Source organism: Nicotiana tabacum, chromosome 5 (genome assembly GCF_000715075.1).
Source record: "Nicotiana tabacum cultivar K326 chromosome 5, ASM71507v2, whole genome shotgun sequence".
In the NCBI taxonomy this organism is placed as follows: domain Eukaryota; kingdom Viridiplantae; phylum Streptophyta; class Magnoliopsida; order Solanales; family Solanaceae; genus Nicotiana; species Nicotiana tabacum.
The window spans coordinates 24,952,891-24,970,258 of NC_134084.1; the positions used below are offsets into that span (position 1 = coordinate 24,952,891).

General features: G+C 34.2%; 2 protein-coding genes across 3 annotated transcripts; one reads left to right on the forward strand and one right to left on the reverse strand.

Annotated features, from left to right (window-relative positions):
* The first annotated feature begins 4,878 nt into the window (after positions 1-4,878).
* LOC107821037 (uncharacterized) lies at positions 4,879-6,844 on the forward strand. 2 transcript variants are annotated; one of them, XM_016647428.2, is made up of 2 exons: positions 4,879-5,206; positions 5,691-6,844. In XM_016647428.2, exons 1-2 carry the CDS (start codon positions 5,122-5,124, stop codon positions 6,563-6,565), a joined length of 960 nt encoding a protein of 319 aa, XP_016502914.1. In that variant the 5' UTR covers positions 4,879-5,121; the 3' UTR covers positions 6,566-6,844. The 2 variants fall into 2 exon arrangements, with proteins under 2 accessions (XP_016502914.1, XP_075109536.1); XM_075253435.1 differs by lacking the exon at positions 4,879-5,206 and adding an exon at positions 5,362-5,498.
* Positions 6,845-7,035: 191 nt separating this feature from the next.
* On the reverse strand, positions 7,036-13,551 carry LOC107821036 (protein BREAST CANCER SUSCEPTIBILITY 1 homolog). The gene is made up of 14 exons (XM_016647427.2): positions 13,400-13,551; positions 13,255-13,308; positions 13,102-13,172; positions 12,193-12,306; positions 11,229-11,719; positions 10,671-10,781; positions 9,602-10,564; positions 9,384-9,484; positions 8,870-9,056; positions 8,697-8,791; positions 8,478-8,604; positions 8,225-8,390; positions 7,985-8,103; positions 7,036-7,539 (listed from the first exon to the last, which is right to left on the reverse strand). Exons 1-14 carry the CDS (start codon positions 13,453-13,455, stop codon positions 7,216-7,218), a joined length of 2,979 nt encoding a protein of 992 aa, XP_016502913.2. The 5' UTR covers positions 13,456-13,551; the 3' UTR covers positions 7,036-7,215.
* Positions 13,552-17,368: the final 3,817 nt, after the last annotated feature.

A 17,368-nucleotide genomic window follows, 5' to 3' on the forward strand; every position in this document is an offset into this window, starting at 1 on the left:
ATTTATGAATAATTTTATTAACAATAAAAATTATTTCTCAACTTTTAACTATTTTTTTAAAACACTAATAATTTAATTCGGGTAAAAATAACATACAAATTTAATCGCAAACATAACACAAATCAACGTGAAAACACATTCAAGAAAATAAATATGCATAATTATACGAGTTTCGACATAAACTAAATCGGAATACCTCGATTTATGTTTTTGGAAATGTCGGAAATTTAAAATTTTGAGCCCGAAACAAGGAATCCACAACAATCGAAGGCTTGGGTTGTATGCGGGACCTACACTCTTCACTTTTTGTGTGACGGGTGGGGCCCAACCGAAAATGAAGTAAAACGCATACACAAAAAAACGAAATATTTATGTCAGTTATCCGCAGAACACTTATTGGTGGGCCCAAAAATGAAGTAAAACGCAGTACAATATTGCGCTTTAGTAAAACGTAGTATTATACTGCATTTTACATTAAAAAACGAATTATTAAGTAAAATACAATATAATACTGCGTTTTCCTTTAACGGCTACAATTCTGTTAAACTAAAATGCAATATAATACTGCGTTTTAGTTAGAAAGGTAACTTTTTTTTAACTGTATAAAGGTATTTTGAGTCCAAAATACCATTATTTAGGTTTCGGACTCCGAGAAATGGAGCAAATGATTAATGGCCTTACTTAATAGTTCTGATGACAATTATAATTAATGATTGACAGAAATGAAAATGCAAAGATCATATTCTTCCCATACTTTATTTCCAAAAATATGACTCCGCACATGTTACTATAACTGGAAAATGAACTTCTTGTATTTTGATCTATCCCTGTCCTGCCACACCTAGCCGTAGCCCCATTCCAACCTTTAAAATATATTTGTTTAATATAATAATATGCCTAGACATCTAACAACAACAACAATAATTACGTCTCCTTCAACATCTTCATCTGATTATTGGAAATCACAACCTGTTGGTTGGCTTAAATGAAATATAAGTGTTGCATTGCTTCAAGAGGAAGGGGTGATGGAGTTTACCGCAATTTTGAGGGATGATCGAGGTTGCTTTATTAAAGGTTTTCTAGGCCATTTTTCTGCTTGTTTGAATGCTCATAATGCTCAAGTTTTCTTCCTTCATTAAGCACTTTTATGGCTCAAAGCCTTAAATATTGATAAGGTGATGATGGTTGAATTTGATTATTAAGAGGTGTGCACCGCTTTTAATTCAAATGTGCCTAATTTCTCTAATTTGGTACCATTATTGGGGATTGTTTGTCTTTAAAGAATTAACTTCTTGATTTATCCTTCCATTAGACAAGGCGGAATGCTAATAAAGCGGCTCGCTCTCTTGCTCGGGTCTTTATTGTCGGCAACTCATGTAACTTGGGATTCTTATCCTTCATGTTTAGTTTCTATTCTTTGTTCTAATGCTTCTCGTTCAGATACCAGGGATATTTCCCTGATGTAATTCTATTTTGACTTGGCTATTTACTAAATATTTATTTCCTTAAAAAATATTCTAACAACAACAATATAATTATGCAACAGTCCCAAATAAATAGGGTCGCCTATATGAATTTTTACTTCGCCATTTAAGCTTAACCAATGTTATCAACATTTGGATCTAATAAAAAGAAAATATATTCTCGTTTGACAAATAAGAAACAATAATTGTTTTAAGTAACAAGATAATTTTTTCCAAGTAAATTTCAATACTCGATTTATGATTTATACAGTAGTTTGTACAATATACAAGTTTTAGTTGCATGATTTTTGTTTCAAATTTTCAGAAAACTGAGATTCAAATTTGCAGCAAAGATTAGATTCTTTGATTCTTGTATTACAAATTTATTTTTTATTAATTTTTAGGTGAAAAGGATGTATGTATGAACAGGAAGAGTTGCCAAAAACTTGTTGTGGCCAAACGCGCACACGCAAGTATACGCGGTCGTCAAGAAATAAAGTGATTAAAAGTCGGAAGTCGAACCCACGAGGACTTGTGATTAACTATTAACTAAATTAAACTATCCTAATTATCTAAACAAGAATTAAACCTAGAAATATTCGATTCTAAAATAATCAAAATAAAGGAAAATAAATGTGAACTTTGAACAAGGGAAAAGCAAATTTTTATTATATCAATGTAATGAAAACGATCTAGGGTCATGGGTTATCTAACATTCCTTTTGTATTCTTCAATTGAATTGACTAACTAATTTATCTAGTTTATTGGTTGACAGAGCTAATATTGCTCATAAGAATCTGTCGAGTTCTTACTTGCATATTCAAGCTAACTTAATGCCTATATATTTATGGAGCTAGAATCAATAAGAACGCATTTATTCCTGTACATCAACCAAGCAAGACAATTAGGTATATTTCTAGCCTAATCGCGAATCCATTCCTCGATGCCCGGATTCAAGAACTTGCTCTATTCAATCCTATATGCAATCTAGAATTCCCACTTTCGAGTTCAATTCAAGATCGTAGATAGTATTCAATTGGTGATCAAGCAATTAAATAATTAAGTGCATGATTAAATAAATAAACCAATATGATAAACTAAGAAATCAAAATCAATATCTGAATAACAATAGTCATGAAGAACCACAACTCTAGAACGTAAAGTTTAGCTCCACATAGACATGGTAACCAAACAACAAATTATACAAAGAAACAAAAATTACTAAGTTTGGTGGAAGAAAGATGGAACTTGATGAATTTCGGCCTCTACGGCGGCTCTATGTTTGTGGTTTCCTCTCAAAAACGTCATCCTTCCTCAAAATAGGTTTAGGTTGGTTTTTATATGAGTTGGGGATGTCTTGGGTCCGAAATAACCGAGTCCCGATCGAAATAGGACATGTTCACGTTTTAAGCGTCCAGGGCAGCATGAGGCGCTGGCCCTGGCACTCAACTTTTTAGCATTTTGTTTTGAGCGCCACAGGTAGTGCCTCACGCTGCATGTGGCCCTTAAATGTGCATTTTTGCCTTTTCTTCCCATTTTCGCTCCAATTCACATGTTTTCGTCCCAAATCGCATCCGAATGATTCCTACAAATAAAAATACCACAAATTAGCATAAATCATTATATTATATATACATCCGAAATCTACGAGACATAAGCACAATGTGAGGCAATATATATATAAAAATATGCATATTTTAAGCCAAACATCAATAAGTGTCAACTGTAAAATGTAAGACTTCATCTTCGGATAAGAAAATAATTAAATCTTCTCTTTGATCATCTACTCCTTTCTTTATGAGCTCATTTAGTGCAGTGAGCAGATAGCCAGATACTATGTATAGTTCGATTCAATTCTTTCCATGCATAGGGATCGGACACAATAGATACTTCATAGTGAGCTAATTATACTCACTTTATTCCCATTTAATTATCATGTATACTAAAATAATTGTTCTCAAATACTTATCATTTTATCAATTAACTATCTTTTGTCCAAATTTACTCTTAACATTAATTATTTTAGAATAAAGAAGCATGTAAATAGACAAAGATCAAAGAATTAATAAAGGATAGATTAGTCAAATTACTTTTCTTATTAATATTTTCTTAATGAGCATGTAAAACCTTATCCGGACAACTAAATATAAACAAAGGGAGTACCTTACTCAACCATCAGACCCTTTAGATATTCTTCTTGAGAAATGATCCGATCTGACCCATTCCTCGAATAAAGTTTTTACGGGATCCGTATCTACCAAATAATTCATCATAAATATTTCCATTAAGTTTAAGAATTTCACTAAAGTGAAACACTTTAACACTCTTGCAGGGCGAACACTTAGAGCGTGGAGAACGTGGCATGGAGCTGAACCAAAGATAACGATAGATCTGGCTTTGATATCATAAAGAGAAAACGAATCTTGAACCTAAATTAACATCGAAAGTTAACTCATGAACAAAGAAATAATTCCAGTAATTTCCTCAACGAATGTGAGTCACTCTAATGCCGGACATTTACTCATGAGCAGGGGTGGATTTAAGTCATTTTTACTATGCACGTGAACTCATGTTCTTTTTGCCAAATTAGATAATTCATGTATATATTTTGTAAATATAATATTATCTGTTGGTTTCTATGCTCCAAAAAGGTTTAATTGTGCTCTTAGTTGAATACTGAGTTATTTATTCGAAGGAACATGGAACGATTCTCATTTGATACTTCTTTTTTCTCACTTTTTTAGCAGTTTTGTTGATGGATCCGGTCTTGTCGAACAGGTCCGAATTCGAGGTTCGAACACAAAAGCCCACTAGCCGAGGTGAACTGGTTGCTTTTGATGTCCCACGATTCTGCTAGGTTTAGAAATAAAGGAGAAGGACAGGGGTCGCTAGGTCAGAAAAACGATAACTAAAAAATCTCCCCACGTAGAATTCACATTCTAAAAATCCTAAATCCGCTTCTTCTCACGTGTGGTTTTAGGAAAACTAATAATATGAACAAAGTGCATTCCAAGCTATAGGACGTTTACATAGTTTCGCATTCTAGATAGAGTATTAATGTAATTTGTCCTATTTTCTATTAAATACATTATACACGATATCACACATATATGCATTATAAAAAACTATGGGCAAATGAGAATATTAATAAGTGAATAGGTATGGACTCATCACATGAAGCCAACTGTTCTGTCTAAAAAAGTCAATAACAGCTAACAGCCAATCAATAAGTCAATTAATTGCCAATAATTGCGCAAAAATAACTGCCATGAGCCACCCAATCTCTCTGATGAGCTAATATCCAACAAAAACATTGAATATCATAAAAAATAGAAGAATGAGACAACTTGAAAATAATTCCTTTTTTGTTTTTTTCTCAAAGTGCTTAATAAAACTTCTCAGATAATGAGAGAATAGAAGAAGAGAAACAGAAAGAGGGTTTGCAAAGCAATCTCTCTTCTTTGGATCTCTCAAAATCATATCAATTTTTTATATTTAATTAGTACAATCTGACCCCTCAAAAAGAAAGAAAAAATAGTTTAGAAAGTACCTTTTTCTTCTATATTCAGCATTGCCTTCATTATAATTTTCCATATACTTCATTCCTCCTCTTATCTTTCTTGAAGAATTTTCTCTACATTTTCTTGAGATATTAATCATGAGCAGATTTCGTGTAAATTCGTCTCCTGATTTAGTTGCTAATTTACCATCAGAACAATTCTATGATGATTCAGCTTTAGAAGGTAATGATTGTTCCTTTTTTTTTCTTGCTCATGTTTGGTTTCTTGTGTTGTTCTTGACCTTTCAAAAGTATTTATGGGTGATCATAAGATTCAATGACCCCTCAATGATAAAGTTGTTTCCGTGTGATCCATAGGCCTCGGTTTTGAGCCATGGAAGCAGCCACTAATACTTGCATTAGAGTAGGTTGTCTATATCACACCCCTTGGGGTGTGGTCCTCTCTGGACCTACGTGAATGCGGAATGCTTTCTGCACCAGCCTGCCCTTTTGCCATAAGATTCAATGAAGAGGAAGTATGATTTTTTTATAAACAGTGTTAGGACCTCTATCTTGAATTTTATGTTTTGTGCACCAGGCTACAACAATTTCTTTTTATTTATACAAATTTTTTGCACTCAACTATTGCAGCATTGTATTTATTGATCAAAGTTTTGTGAGATAGTCGTGTTTTTTATTTAATTTTTTTGGATTTTATGTATTTTTAGGGGTTGCAGCCAACATTAAGTTATTGCTAAAGTTGACTCAAGAGCACAAAAATGCTTGTAACAAAGAGAAGAACGATGGCCGGAGAATGTTGAGGGTGGCAACCATGATGGCCATTCTTGATAATGTTAGGACAAGAATTCAAAAATGTCAATCATTTGGTAACAAGTCATCATCAGAAGCTGAATTAAGTCGATGTAATTCAGAGCTTAAGGTTACTAGTCATGTTCCAATAGACAAGAAGCACCACGAGCCGATGATTGATGAGAAAGAAAAACTACGGAAGCAGCTAAACGCGAGCTTGGTAGCACGAAAGAGCCTCGAGGCCATGTGTTCAAGCTTAGGGAAAGAAAAAGAGATTATGGCATCAGAGCTATCGAAAAAGGTCCACGAGTTGAATGAAATGGAGGACCTCATCAATGATCTAAAAGAACAAAATGAGAGTTTAGTGGAAAGGTTACACGGATGTGCCACCGAGCAAAAAGAAAGGAGGTATAGCAGCGGTGGAGAAACACAAGGAAACATTGCCCTCCAAGAGAGAAATAAGGCACTTTCAGAGCAACTACTAAAGTCATTGGATGGTTATAGATCCATTAAGAGGAAATGGAAGGATGCACAAGCAGAAAACATGGCGATGCATGCAACCATGGAGGAAATGACAGCAAAAGTTGGAGCTGGACTTGCCCGAATCCACAGCTTTAAAGAACGAATTGCCTCAGAAAGTGTGCCCTCGACGGATATCCAAGAGGAAATTGTTGAATTAGAGCATATGTTTGAATGCTTTGAAATGCAAGTTGCAAAACATGGTCAAAAGGAAGGGGAATGTGTCAAACCAAAAGCAGAGATTAGTTCTTGCAAGCCTATAGTTCTTGCATAGAAGATATGCTAACTTAGAAACAAGCCGAACACAAAGGAGAAAAGATGGACTTCAACTTAGTCAGGTTATCTTTAACATGGTCCACAATCATGGCGTTCCACAAATGTACTGAAATGGGGAAAAGATAGCACATTCTTCTCTGCTATGGAGTTAACGTAATGAGTCAAGTATATGGTATGTAATAGGAAAATAACTATGTGATGTTGCTTTTTTTCATGTGTAATTTACAGGTGTAACCTATTCTGTCTTTCAGTTTTATATTAGTGCTAATGACATCAATAATCCGACCTCACTGTCATAACTTGCATTATAACTCATCTTACAAGACCTTGAAGTGATGTTATGGAATTATAATGGAGAGGAGTCTACTTTTTAAAGGAGTAGGGGGTCAGGGAGTCAGCATGATAGATTCTGGAATTTTATGTTCCTCTTATCCTCAGATTTGAACACACCTTTCAAACTATAGAATGTGCAAAGTAAACTGAAATTTAATTGAATCTTTTAACTTATTCATCAAGATATTTTGGGTACTAGTAACTGAATGATGAGATAAACTTTACAGACTGTTGCTTTATAAAACTAGAGACAAAAAGGGTAAGGCTTGCATGCGGTGCTGAATGATGTGAAAAACTTAGTTAGAAATGTTAACACTATTCCAGATCCAGCAACTTGGAGCCAGCAATGCAGTTAAGAATCCAAGTGCTGCTGGCCGCTACAGCTCCGGTGGAACTAGCCAAAGCTTCTGCATCCGATCGTTTTTTTTCTATTACTTCAGACTTATCAAGTTGCTCGCGACTATAAATTACAAAAGGTGGAAGGCATCCAGGTGAAAGAATTTCCTGATTCACTGCTACAGGCTTCCTGTTGAGGACAATTCCTCCAGCAGCAATAACAAGGTCATGTAGATAGCTCTTGTAGGAAGGTGAAAAGTCACCCATAAAAAAGAACTTGTATCCATTGAAAAGCTTTGGTTGCTGCAAAACAGGAATTTTGGCATTTAAAGAATACATAAGAGGATTTTAATGCAAATGATGAAATGTCCATCCTAAAGATTATCTTAGTTAAAGCAGGAAATTTGTAAATACAGCCAGCAGAAGATGAAAATGCAGCGAGACCTATAAGCAACCAGTAGAACAGAGGGAAGTGAAGGTTGAGATTTAAGTTCATCCTTCTTGAATCTAAACTGATATCCTTGCTGTCCAGATATTGAGGGGGGATAAGGAATTAAACTGACATTCTTAACTCTACAAACATTCTAGTTGAAGTTCCATTCTCTTTCTGGAACGGGAATGCATAGAACCTAAAAGAGTGATTTATCCACCTAAGGAATTAAACATTTCTCTTAACTGCCATTACACCCAGGACCTGAAATGCGCTTGATTAGTTTGTTATTAATGATAAATCCGGAGAAAGGTGTACCTTGTTTAAAATCCTCGATCTTCCAAGCTTAGGGCCATCCACGATGCCATGAGCATCCGTTTTAATCTCATATTGCTGCTCATCGACAAATTCTGTGGCTTCCAAGCAAGCAATAATCCCTGCAAGCATAAAAACCAAATATCAAGATGGACCAAACAGAAGCTAAACTCTGGCTGTAGAGAAAACACATTTGTAACACAACATATTCATTTGCAGTTACGAAAAGAAAAGGTTACTGACAGTCAATGCTCAATATCCATTTCCCAGCCAAGACACCCATCAAGTATTTGAGAGTTCTTCGGCATGTCCCTTTCTCATCTGTAGAAGCAATAACATGGGTGACACTTAGGTCCCAGTTCTTGACTACTGTCACTCCAGACAACCTCTTTAATGAAGAAACAAGCTCCTGCAAGGAGAAAATTTAAGTTATCCAGTTAATGAACCTCACTTATCTCAAAAAATATCATCTGCAAATATTATTCTGTTTACTCACTTTTTCATCAGCAGTTAGAGCTGAACTACAGAGCACCAAGCTCTTATTCTTCTTCTGAGACTTCCACTGCGAAGTAGCAGCATTATCAGGTGTTGCCGAGACTTTAGGCTGGTGGATATTAGAACTTCTGCAGATTAAAGACAATGAGAAGGGGACTTAGAACTTTGAGCCAAAATCTAAATTTTTTAGCTAACAATTCTAAGAATCTGTTGATCCAACCTTTTGATACTTTCTTTAATCCGGGACTGTTTTCGAGGGACCTCGCATGGCAGCTTAGAGTTGGCATGCAAAGGGCATAACATAACAAAGTTATCCTGAAACAATGAAAATAGAGTAAGTGATGCTGCTTTTTTAATAAAATATAGGTCTGAGGAAACGAATTTAAGACGTACATAATCCCATCGACACTCTGGTGTCAACTTGGCACAAGGAACATGAAAGCTTTTGCGACAACTCGTCTCATAACACCCAAGAGCTGCCCCCTTTACTCCACAGAAAAAACAAGTAATCCTCCGGCTCCTCTTCAGCTCAGCATCAAGGTTGACCGCATAATCTTCTTCAAAATATACATTAGGGGCCCTGTAGATGTGCATTTCTGTTTTTTACACTAGAAACGATTTGACTTGAAACAGATTCAACGAGTCTAGAATGATTTATGCACAAATGAATAAAAGTTTTGATGATGACAAATTGCTATACATTGAACAATGAACACAATAGATGTAGACAAGAAATATACACTTCTGTTTTATCTTAAATAAGAAAAATACACTTTCTTAACCTTGACATTTGTGACACTGATGATGAAATTATTTAGAAAACCAAGAATTTTCTGATGCATTAGAGATTATTTATGACTTACTATACCACTTTTATATGAAGGATTTATAAAGAGAGGATTATTACCATTCTGCACAATGCTTATGCACATGTATAACACCAGATACTCCATTGACATCTTCTTTAACAGGCTTTCCATTAAGGTAGCTTATCATGACTCCTGAAATCTGAAAATTGGTTATGAAAAATGGAAGTATATAATCAATATACAAAGTCAAGAGGCAAACAGCTCCAAGAATAAATAGGAGGAACCAGAAAAGAAAAACACAATCAATGACTTATACCTCAGATTCCTCTGCTGAACGGCAGAAAGCACACTGGATCTTGTTGTGGCTTGCCTCACACTTCCGCAAAACCAATCCATTCACGTCCAAAACAGATTTCTCTGTTTCCAATGATTTATGCACTCTCTTCTGAATCTTTTCAAGTGTAATATTTTCCTTGCCAGCAAGCTGCTCATCTTCAGAAAACTTCACTTTTTTCTTACCATGAAGCTTGCCATCACACTCAAGCTCACATTTCTTGATTTGTGTACCAGAAGGAGTAGCTTCCCCATCATTATCCATGGGAAGCAATCTATTTGCTGCCAAATGCAAAGCTTCATCTTGGGTTTGTGTAATGTTATCTTTAGCAGTTCTCTGTCTGTGCTTTGGTCTAAAACGAATTTTATTTTGTTCACCAATAGATCTCTGGTCCTGTTTATGACATGCCTTCAAGTCAAGTGTCTCAATGCTTCCTTCACTGTGTTTTTTCTGATCCCCAAGAGTAGACATATCGAAGGACTTGGGCTGACTGCTCTTGCGAAGTCTTTTAGCACAACATGAAGTGGAACTGTCTTCTATTGCTGACCCTGTGACATTTGTAGCAGAACTACCCTTTTTCTTGTTTTTCAAATCTTTGTTCTTTGAGTTAAGTACATAGGCATCTTCCTGATTGTTCTTCATTGTTTGTTCAGCTGCTTTTTGTAAGTTATTATGAAATTCTGATACTTCACCAATTATTTTCTTGCCTTGTTTCTTCTTAGTGCATCTAAGTGCCTTACTCTGGCTAGACTTGCAAACAACACCTTTGGTCCCAGTGATTTCATTTTCAAGAGGAAATAAAGAGTGTGACTTCAGTTGTTCTTTATCACTACCCTCTACATTTACCACAACTGTGCTGTCCTGAGTTGCTGATTCCACACTATGCCTTTTTAGTGAGGGCGCTCGAGTCTTCTCTTGAGCTGCAGCACACTCAGTATCTTTAATCTAAACCAGCAAAAGAGAAATAAATTAGAAACTAAACAAGTTTAGAGATTGAGAAAGAGGAAAACATTTCTGACTCCCTTGGCAATAATGTACTGCAAAGAAATACCTTCGTCTTGTAGGGGCTCGAACAAAGTTCGGGAGAGCAAGCTCTTTGTGTCCAGTCGAACATCTCACTGTCAAAAAGATCTGCTCCATTTGCTGCATTATGAGTTCCACTCTGTATAGCAAGAAAGTGGGAAAACCAATGAAACTTCTTCAATAAAATACACAGAAAGTGTGAACATGAACAAGATCATCATTAAGCTCAACTCTGGATCACAAAACACAAAAGCTAAGTTGAAGGGTAAGAAAGGAGGATATCCAAAAACTTGAGGTTTCTATATACATTTTTATGTACTGTGAGGAAGCTGAAAAAACAAATACCAAATGATTAAAAAAAAAGTAGACTGGGAAGCATTCCTCTCCTAATCTAGCGGGAAACAAAAAAGATCAAATAAGCAATACTAGAGAAGGATTCAGTAAATCAGAGTGTAATGTTAAAGCTTATCTGGCATACAGATCAGACCAAACAATCCAATCTTATCAATTTTCTATTTAAGAGTACACTTTATTCTGGAGCGGAAGCAGTTGTTTCTTAGTATAAATTGGATATCATGTTACTTACTTTTGGAGACAGTTCACAGTGGACCTCATCATCCATGTCCTTTATATCACTGAAGCATGGAATAACTGGAGGTGTATCCCTGATAATGTCTCCATCTGTTTGCTGACTTGACCTTTCTACATCCTCCTCTTCTCTCAGCCAGAAGAATGGAGATAGTACTGGTTCTCCTTTTTCATTTAGCATAGACCTGTCTTTCTCAATCACCAAAGGTTTCTGAGCTTCGTTGGTGATGGATTTACCATTTCCACCAGCCAACTTTGAGGGTGGCGGAGTCTCTAGAGGTGGATATTGTGGCACCTGCACTCTCTTTTTGGTCGGAAAAGAAGGTCTAATAAGATTTGATCCGGTATTCTTTTTGTTGCACTCTGAAGATTTTTTTGATCCTTTCCCTCTTTTTCTTTTCTGATTATCTGTGGCTGGAGCCTCAGTTACAGTTTTACCTTCATCTGGGAGTCCACAAGTTTGTTTGCCATTAGATTGGTTGTCTTCACCTGCATATGAGATAAAGATGCTCAAATCAAAATTATTTACTGAAATGATAATAACTACTTCTAAATTGGCTGAATCAAAGTAAATTCTTCAGAACCATAATACGAATCAAAATATATTATTTGGATTATGTTCAGGACTAAAGAATGAATATCAGATGCAAACAAGAGTTATTGACATCCGTACCATATAATGCTCTACGGGAATCATAAATATGATTTCTTTGGTGAGGTGGAATGTTAACAATATTAAACCTAACTTGATAAAAGCTAAACATATTAAAGCTCATTTGTTTTGATTGGAAACAAGGTAGATAAAACAAAAACATGCAAGTTTAACAAATTTAAGACACACTTGTTCAAACATGGATTAGAGCCCCAAACTATCCATCCCAAAACGCCCTTGTTAAACAAGGGCTCATGATAATAGTAGGTGCATTTGCACATGCAAAAGCACAGAATTGATGGAATATTACCTGGTAATATGGATGTAGAATTGGTTTGAGTAACAAATATATTGACTCCTGAAGCAACTTCCATGTTCTTATAGATGTTCACCAAATTATCCATGTGCAGAGCAGGTCGGATTTCTATAACACCAAAAAATTAGAAGTTAAATAAAGAGAAAAAACAGAGTTATAATAACCTATATAAAGAAAGCAGCAATGAGAATGTTACTTTGTTAAAGCAAATTGAACTAACTTAAGTGTGTGTAACTAGACATGTAAGCTCTAACAAGTAGAGCCATAATAACTCCAACTCTCCCAGAGCACAGGGGAATCATGAAAGAACATGCGAAACAGGGAAACTGGCTTGTTACTCACACATTATGCACCAAATTAAAGTGTACTTCTGATTGAACCTCATGGCTAGAACCTTAACATTTATATACTTCAAAGAGGTAAAACATATTTTAGCCATCCATCATGTCATTAAATTTAAGCTACCAAAGCCATCAAATTATTCCTAGTATACCTGTTAGGCCAACTGCATACACAGTCGCCGCAATAATGACTGAAGCAAAATCCAAGACTTCAATGTTTGAGCATTATGTTTACATGAGTAATTAAAACCATAATTCCATAAACCATTTTATTAGCCCTATCATTGATCCTAAGGAAAATACTTTAGCACAGGGCCAAATCCATCATGTAAGCTATGGGTTCAACCGAACCCAATAGTTTCAGCCTAGACACAATATATGTGTTAAGCAATTCACTAATATATGAATAAATATTAAATTTTGAACTCGATTATTAACACTTGAGGTCATGTCCTAGAATCCTGAACCCATTCAGTTCAAATCCTAGATCTACATCTGCTTTAACAAATACAAACGCAACATATAAAACTTGGCACTATAAGAATAACAAAAGGGCACAAACCTCTGCGATGAAAAGGAACTTTGCACACTGGACAATTGGACCCTAATTTCATAGTAGTCTGAATACATAAACTGCCAAAAAAAAAAATTACTTCAATTTCGACTAGAAAACATCAAATTTGCATATATAAACATTTCTATATACATTACTTACTTGCAAAATACATGATTGCATGTAAGTGAAACGGCCGAATTCAACAGACTCAAGCTGCGAACAAAAGAGCAAAACGAAATATTAATATAAATTCCCAGCAAAAAATTTATAAAAAAAAAACTAATAATTCCTGAGTTAACTGTACCAGATGGGACACTTGAGCTCTCTTCCCATTTTTTCAAGATGTGAAGTATCTGCCATTTTTTATTGCCCTGATAATTAGTGAATTTCTTCGTAGTTGTGAAATGAGAGTTGTGTTTGGCTATGGATGATTTATGGGGTTTGGGGTAAGAAAGTTGTGACTTGTGAGAGAAGCTGAATAATGAAGAGTGAATAAATGCGAATTTTTTGAATTTTTACTGAAAGCGCGCTTATTCTGTCCCGCCACAATATTAGGATTTTTCGCCCTTGATTTGAGTAGGTGGATTCCGAGCATCCGACCCATTAACCCGCCCATTTAACAATTACCCATTCATTTACAAGTTTTACAGCTTACAAGGAATGAAAGTGAAAAATCCTGTGGTACACTATGGCCCCGTTTGTCCATTAAAAAATAATAATAATAAAAATAAAAATTCAAAGATATGTTTGTCCATAAAAATTTGTAAGTTTTTAAAAAAATTGGAAAATGAGTTTTTCAAAAATCAAAAAGTGGTTTTGACCACTTTTTCAAAAATTTCAGAAATATTTTTTCCTTACTCACAAAACTATAACATTTTTTCAAGTGAAATGCATATCCAAACATAATTTCAAATCAATACCATTTTTCAACTTAACTCCAAATACTATTTTTTTTCTAAAAATTATAATTTTTATGTCCAAACACCTACTATATATTGTATTTTTTTAGTGTTCTCATTGAGTTTATAATATTAATAATTTTATATTAAAAAAATAAGCAATTCTTTTAATAGAATGTCTACAAAGAATTATTTTGTCGTAAAATAATTATGTCATGACCTTACAATATGATCTCATATTTGTCACTTCTTCTTTATATAATTTTCTGTCAATTTCTATTTTGTTGTGTAGCATAAATGCATAATTTTCCTCCCCCTTCCTTATTTTATTAACGGTGATAGCCGTGGCGGATTTATGTATTGAGATATGGGTGCCGAACCACCCATTGGTTTTGGCCAAATTGTGTTATGTATTTATAGATAATACTTAAAAATTTAAATAATTGACGAGGAACACTCATTATAATCATGTTTGACCACTGTAAATTTACACTAAAATAATTAAAACTTGAACCTATAAATTCTGGATCCGCCGCTGGTAATAGTGAATAATAGCATGTTTAGCCAAGCTACTAAAATCAGTTTATTTTGAGAAGTGTTTTTTTCTTAAAAGTGTTTTTCTCATAAATACTTTTGGTGAGAAGCAGTTTGTGTTTGGCTAATCAATTTAAAAATCGCTTCTGAGCAGCAATTAGTATTTGGCCAAGCTGTAAAAAAATGATTCTAAGTATATTTTTCTCAAAAATACTTTTCAAAAAGTGTTTCCCGAGATAAGCTATTTTTTTCTACTTCTCCAAAATTGCTCATGCTTCTTTACTCAATAGCTTCTTTTTTTGTTTCCTATAGAAGCTTGATCAAATACTTTAATTTTTGGGGGAAAAGTGCTTTTAAACTTGAAAAAGCTCTACAAGCCAACAAAGAAAATTCAGTAACAAAGTAATACGATCTTGAGTAGTGTAGAACTGCCAATTCTGGGAATAAATTAATAGAATTTAAATATAATATTATTAAAAAAATCTACAAGTGTTTGTATGAAGAAACAAGTCTCCGCATCCCGATACAAAAGCCGGAAAAATTATGTTTCAGGAAAAATGTAAGTTTGAATTTAGTTTTCTATGTCTTAACAAACCCCAAAGGAAACAATATAAAGGAAAAAATTATGCGACATAGCGAATATCTATGACATAGCTGTTGGATCCGTGGTTCTCCTGTATTTGTAAATAATAATTCTGGAAAAAATAAAACGTTAGCTTATAAACGTAAATTTAAATGCGACAGTAATTAATTCGAGCTCACTGAATTCACAGTGTTTCCTTAAGGAATTTAATCTCCTCCCAGTACCCAAGGTTATAGATTATTTCCTCCCAGAATAGAACGAATTACACACTGGTGTAGCGGTACTTCAAACCCCTGTGTTTCAGCGAACACAAAGTTCGGCAGCAAATCACACTTATGGATGCTTTGTTTGTAGTTAAAAACAATGCAGAATAAGGAGGACAACTCAGAAGTCGAATGGAAATTCTGAAAGGAAGGAATGCAAAGTATAGTCAATGTTGAATTCTTACTGAAGAGAATATCAGATTGCAATTCGTTTTTTCAGTGTATACGCAGTGTATACAGAGTGTATATTAAGTGTATACAGAGTGTTTCGAGTGTTTTTTCCGATGTGTTCTTCTTTCTCTCCAACTTATGCTCTATTTATAGCAGTTATTTGAGATAAATCCGCCCCCTACATGGTGCAACAAGCACTAGGCTATCATGGAGGAAGCACTTACATGGTGGAATGTACACTTGCTTGGTGGGAGGAGCACTTGCACCATTGTGGGAGGTGCACTAGGCTGCTTATTGCTTAGTGTTGCAACACAATACACGGATTGGAAAACATTCGTTACAAACACGGATTATATCACGTTAATATTCACTATTAACAAATAAATTTGGTCCAAAAAATTAATCAATCGATCGATCATTTGACCAAATCCAAATCCAAATCCCATTTCTCATTCACTCTAATTTTAAGACTATTTCATCTTAAACAAAAACTCAACAATAGCGAATATCTTCGTAACTACACTTTCAGAAAATAATCATTCGTAGCTATATTTTAATTTTATAAAAAAGTTCACATGTAATACCTTGATTGTATTACATGTGGATTTTATTTTTTTATATTTCTGTATTTCTCTTTGGTTGTATTCGTTGCACGAACAAATACAGTAGTACAGGTTGTATCCTTTATATACACCCATGTATGTCGTCTTAGTTGTATTTATTGTGCGAACGAATATAGTTGATACATGTTATATTCATTGCGCGAACGAATACAGTTGACACATGTTGTACTCGTTGCACGTCTAAATACAAATAATACAAGCTAATAACAATTGAACAGTCACTACAAATAATAATTAGATGAAATATAGTTACATATAGTAATTAGGCTGCAAATTATAATGCTTTATGAAAATATACCCATAGAAAACGTATACACTTTTCTGACATAATTAAGCCGACTTAAGCAACCATGTGAGTTGTGACAATTCACTTGCAAAAGCTAAGCTTACACAAAAAAAAAAGAATAAAAAATAAAGGAAACTTTTCTTAGATATACTATAATTAGGACTTTATTACCTATTTTTTCTAGATTTAGAAGTTTTCAATAAATATCCTAGATCTTTTGACCATTTATATACAATTATTGTAGAGAAATTTTCATAAAGCACTACCTTTTAGTAGTAATTAGCCATCTATAGATACCATTTGCTATATTCCAGATTATAGATACCTTTTATGTGGTTATAAGATGTATTTGATGTATTTAAGCTATTGTATTCATGAATATAGTAGCAAAAATAGGCGTGAATCTGGGAAGTCCAACTAATCAGTTGTTGTATTCGAGTGTATTCGACTGTATTCATGGAGTGAAACATGAGATTACAACTGGACAGATTATTGTATTCGACTGTATTCACGGCGTAAAATAGGGGATTACACTGTTTTTAAAACGGAAAGTGAATCAATTAACATAATAGACTCCTGATATAACTCAACAAACTTAATTATAACACACAAATTTTGTATTTTCAGTTATAAAAAATATTCTCAACCGAAAAATACCCCAAAAACATAGCAATCTCCAAAGAAATTATATAATACATCTGAATACATAGATTTTATTAATTAAAAAAACATGAATACATTCATGGCATATAGCGAGATAGTGAATACGATGAAATACATAGAATACAACGGGATATATTGAAATACAATGAGAAAAAAAGACAGTGAATACAATAAAATACATGGAATACAACGAGATACATTGAATTACAATGGAAAAAAAGACAATGAATACAATGAAATACATGGAAATA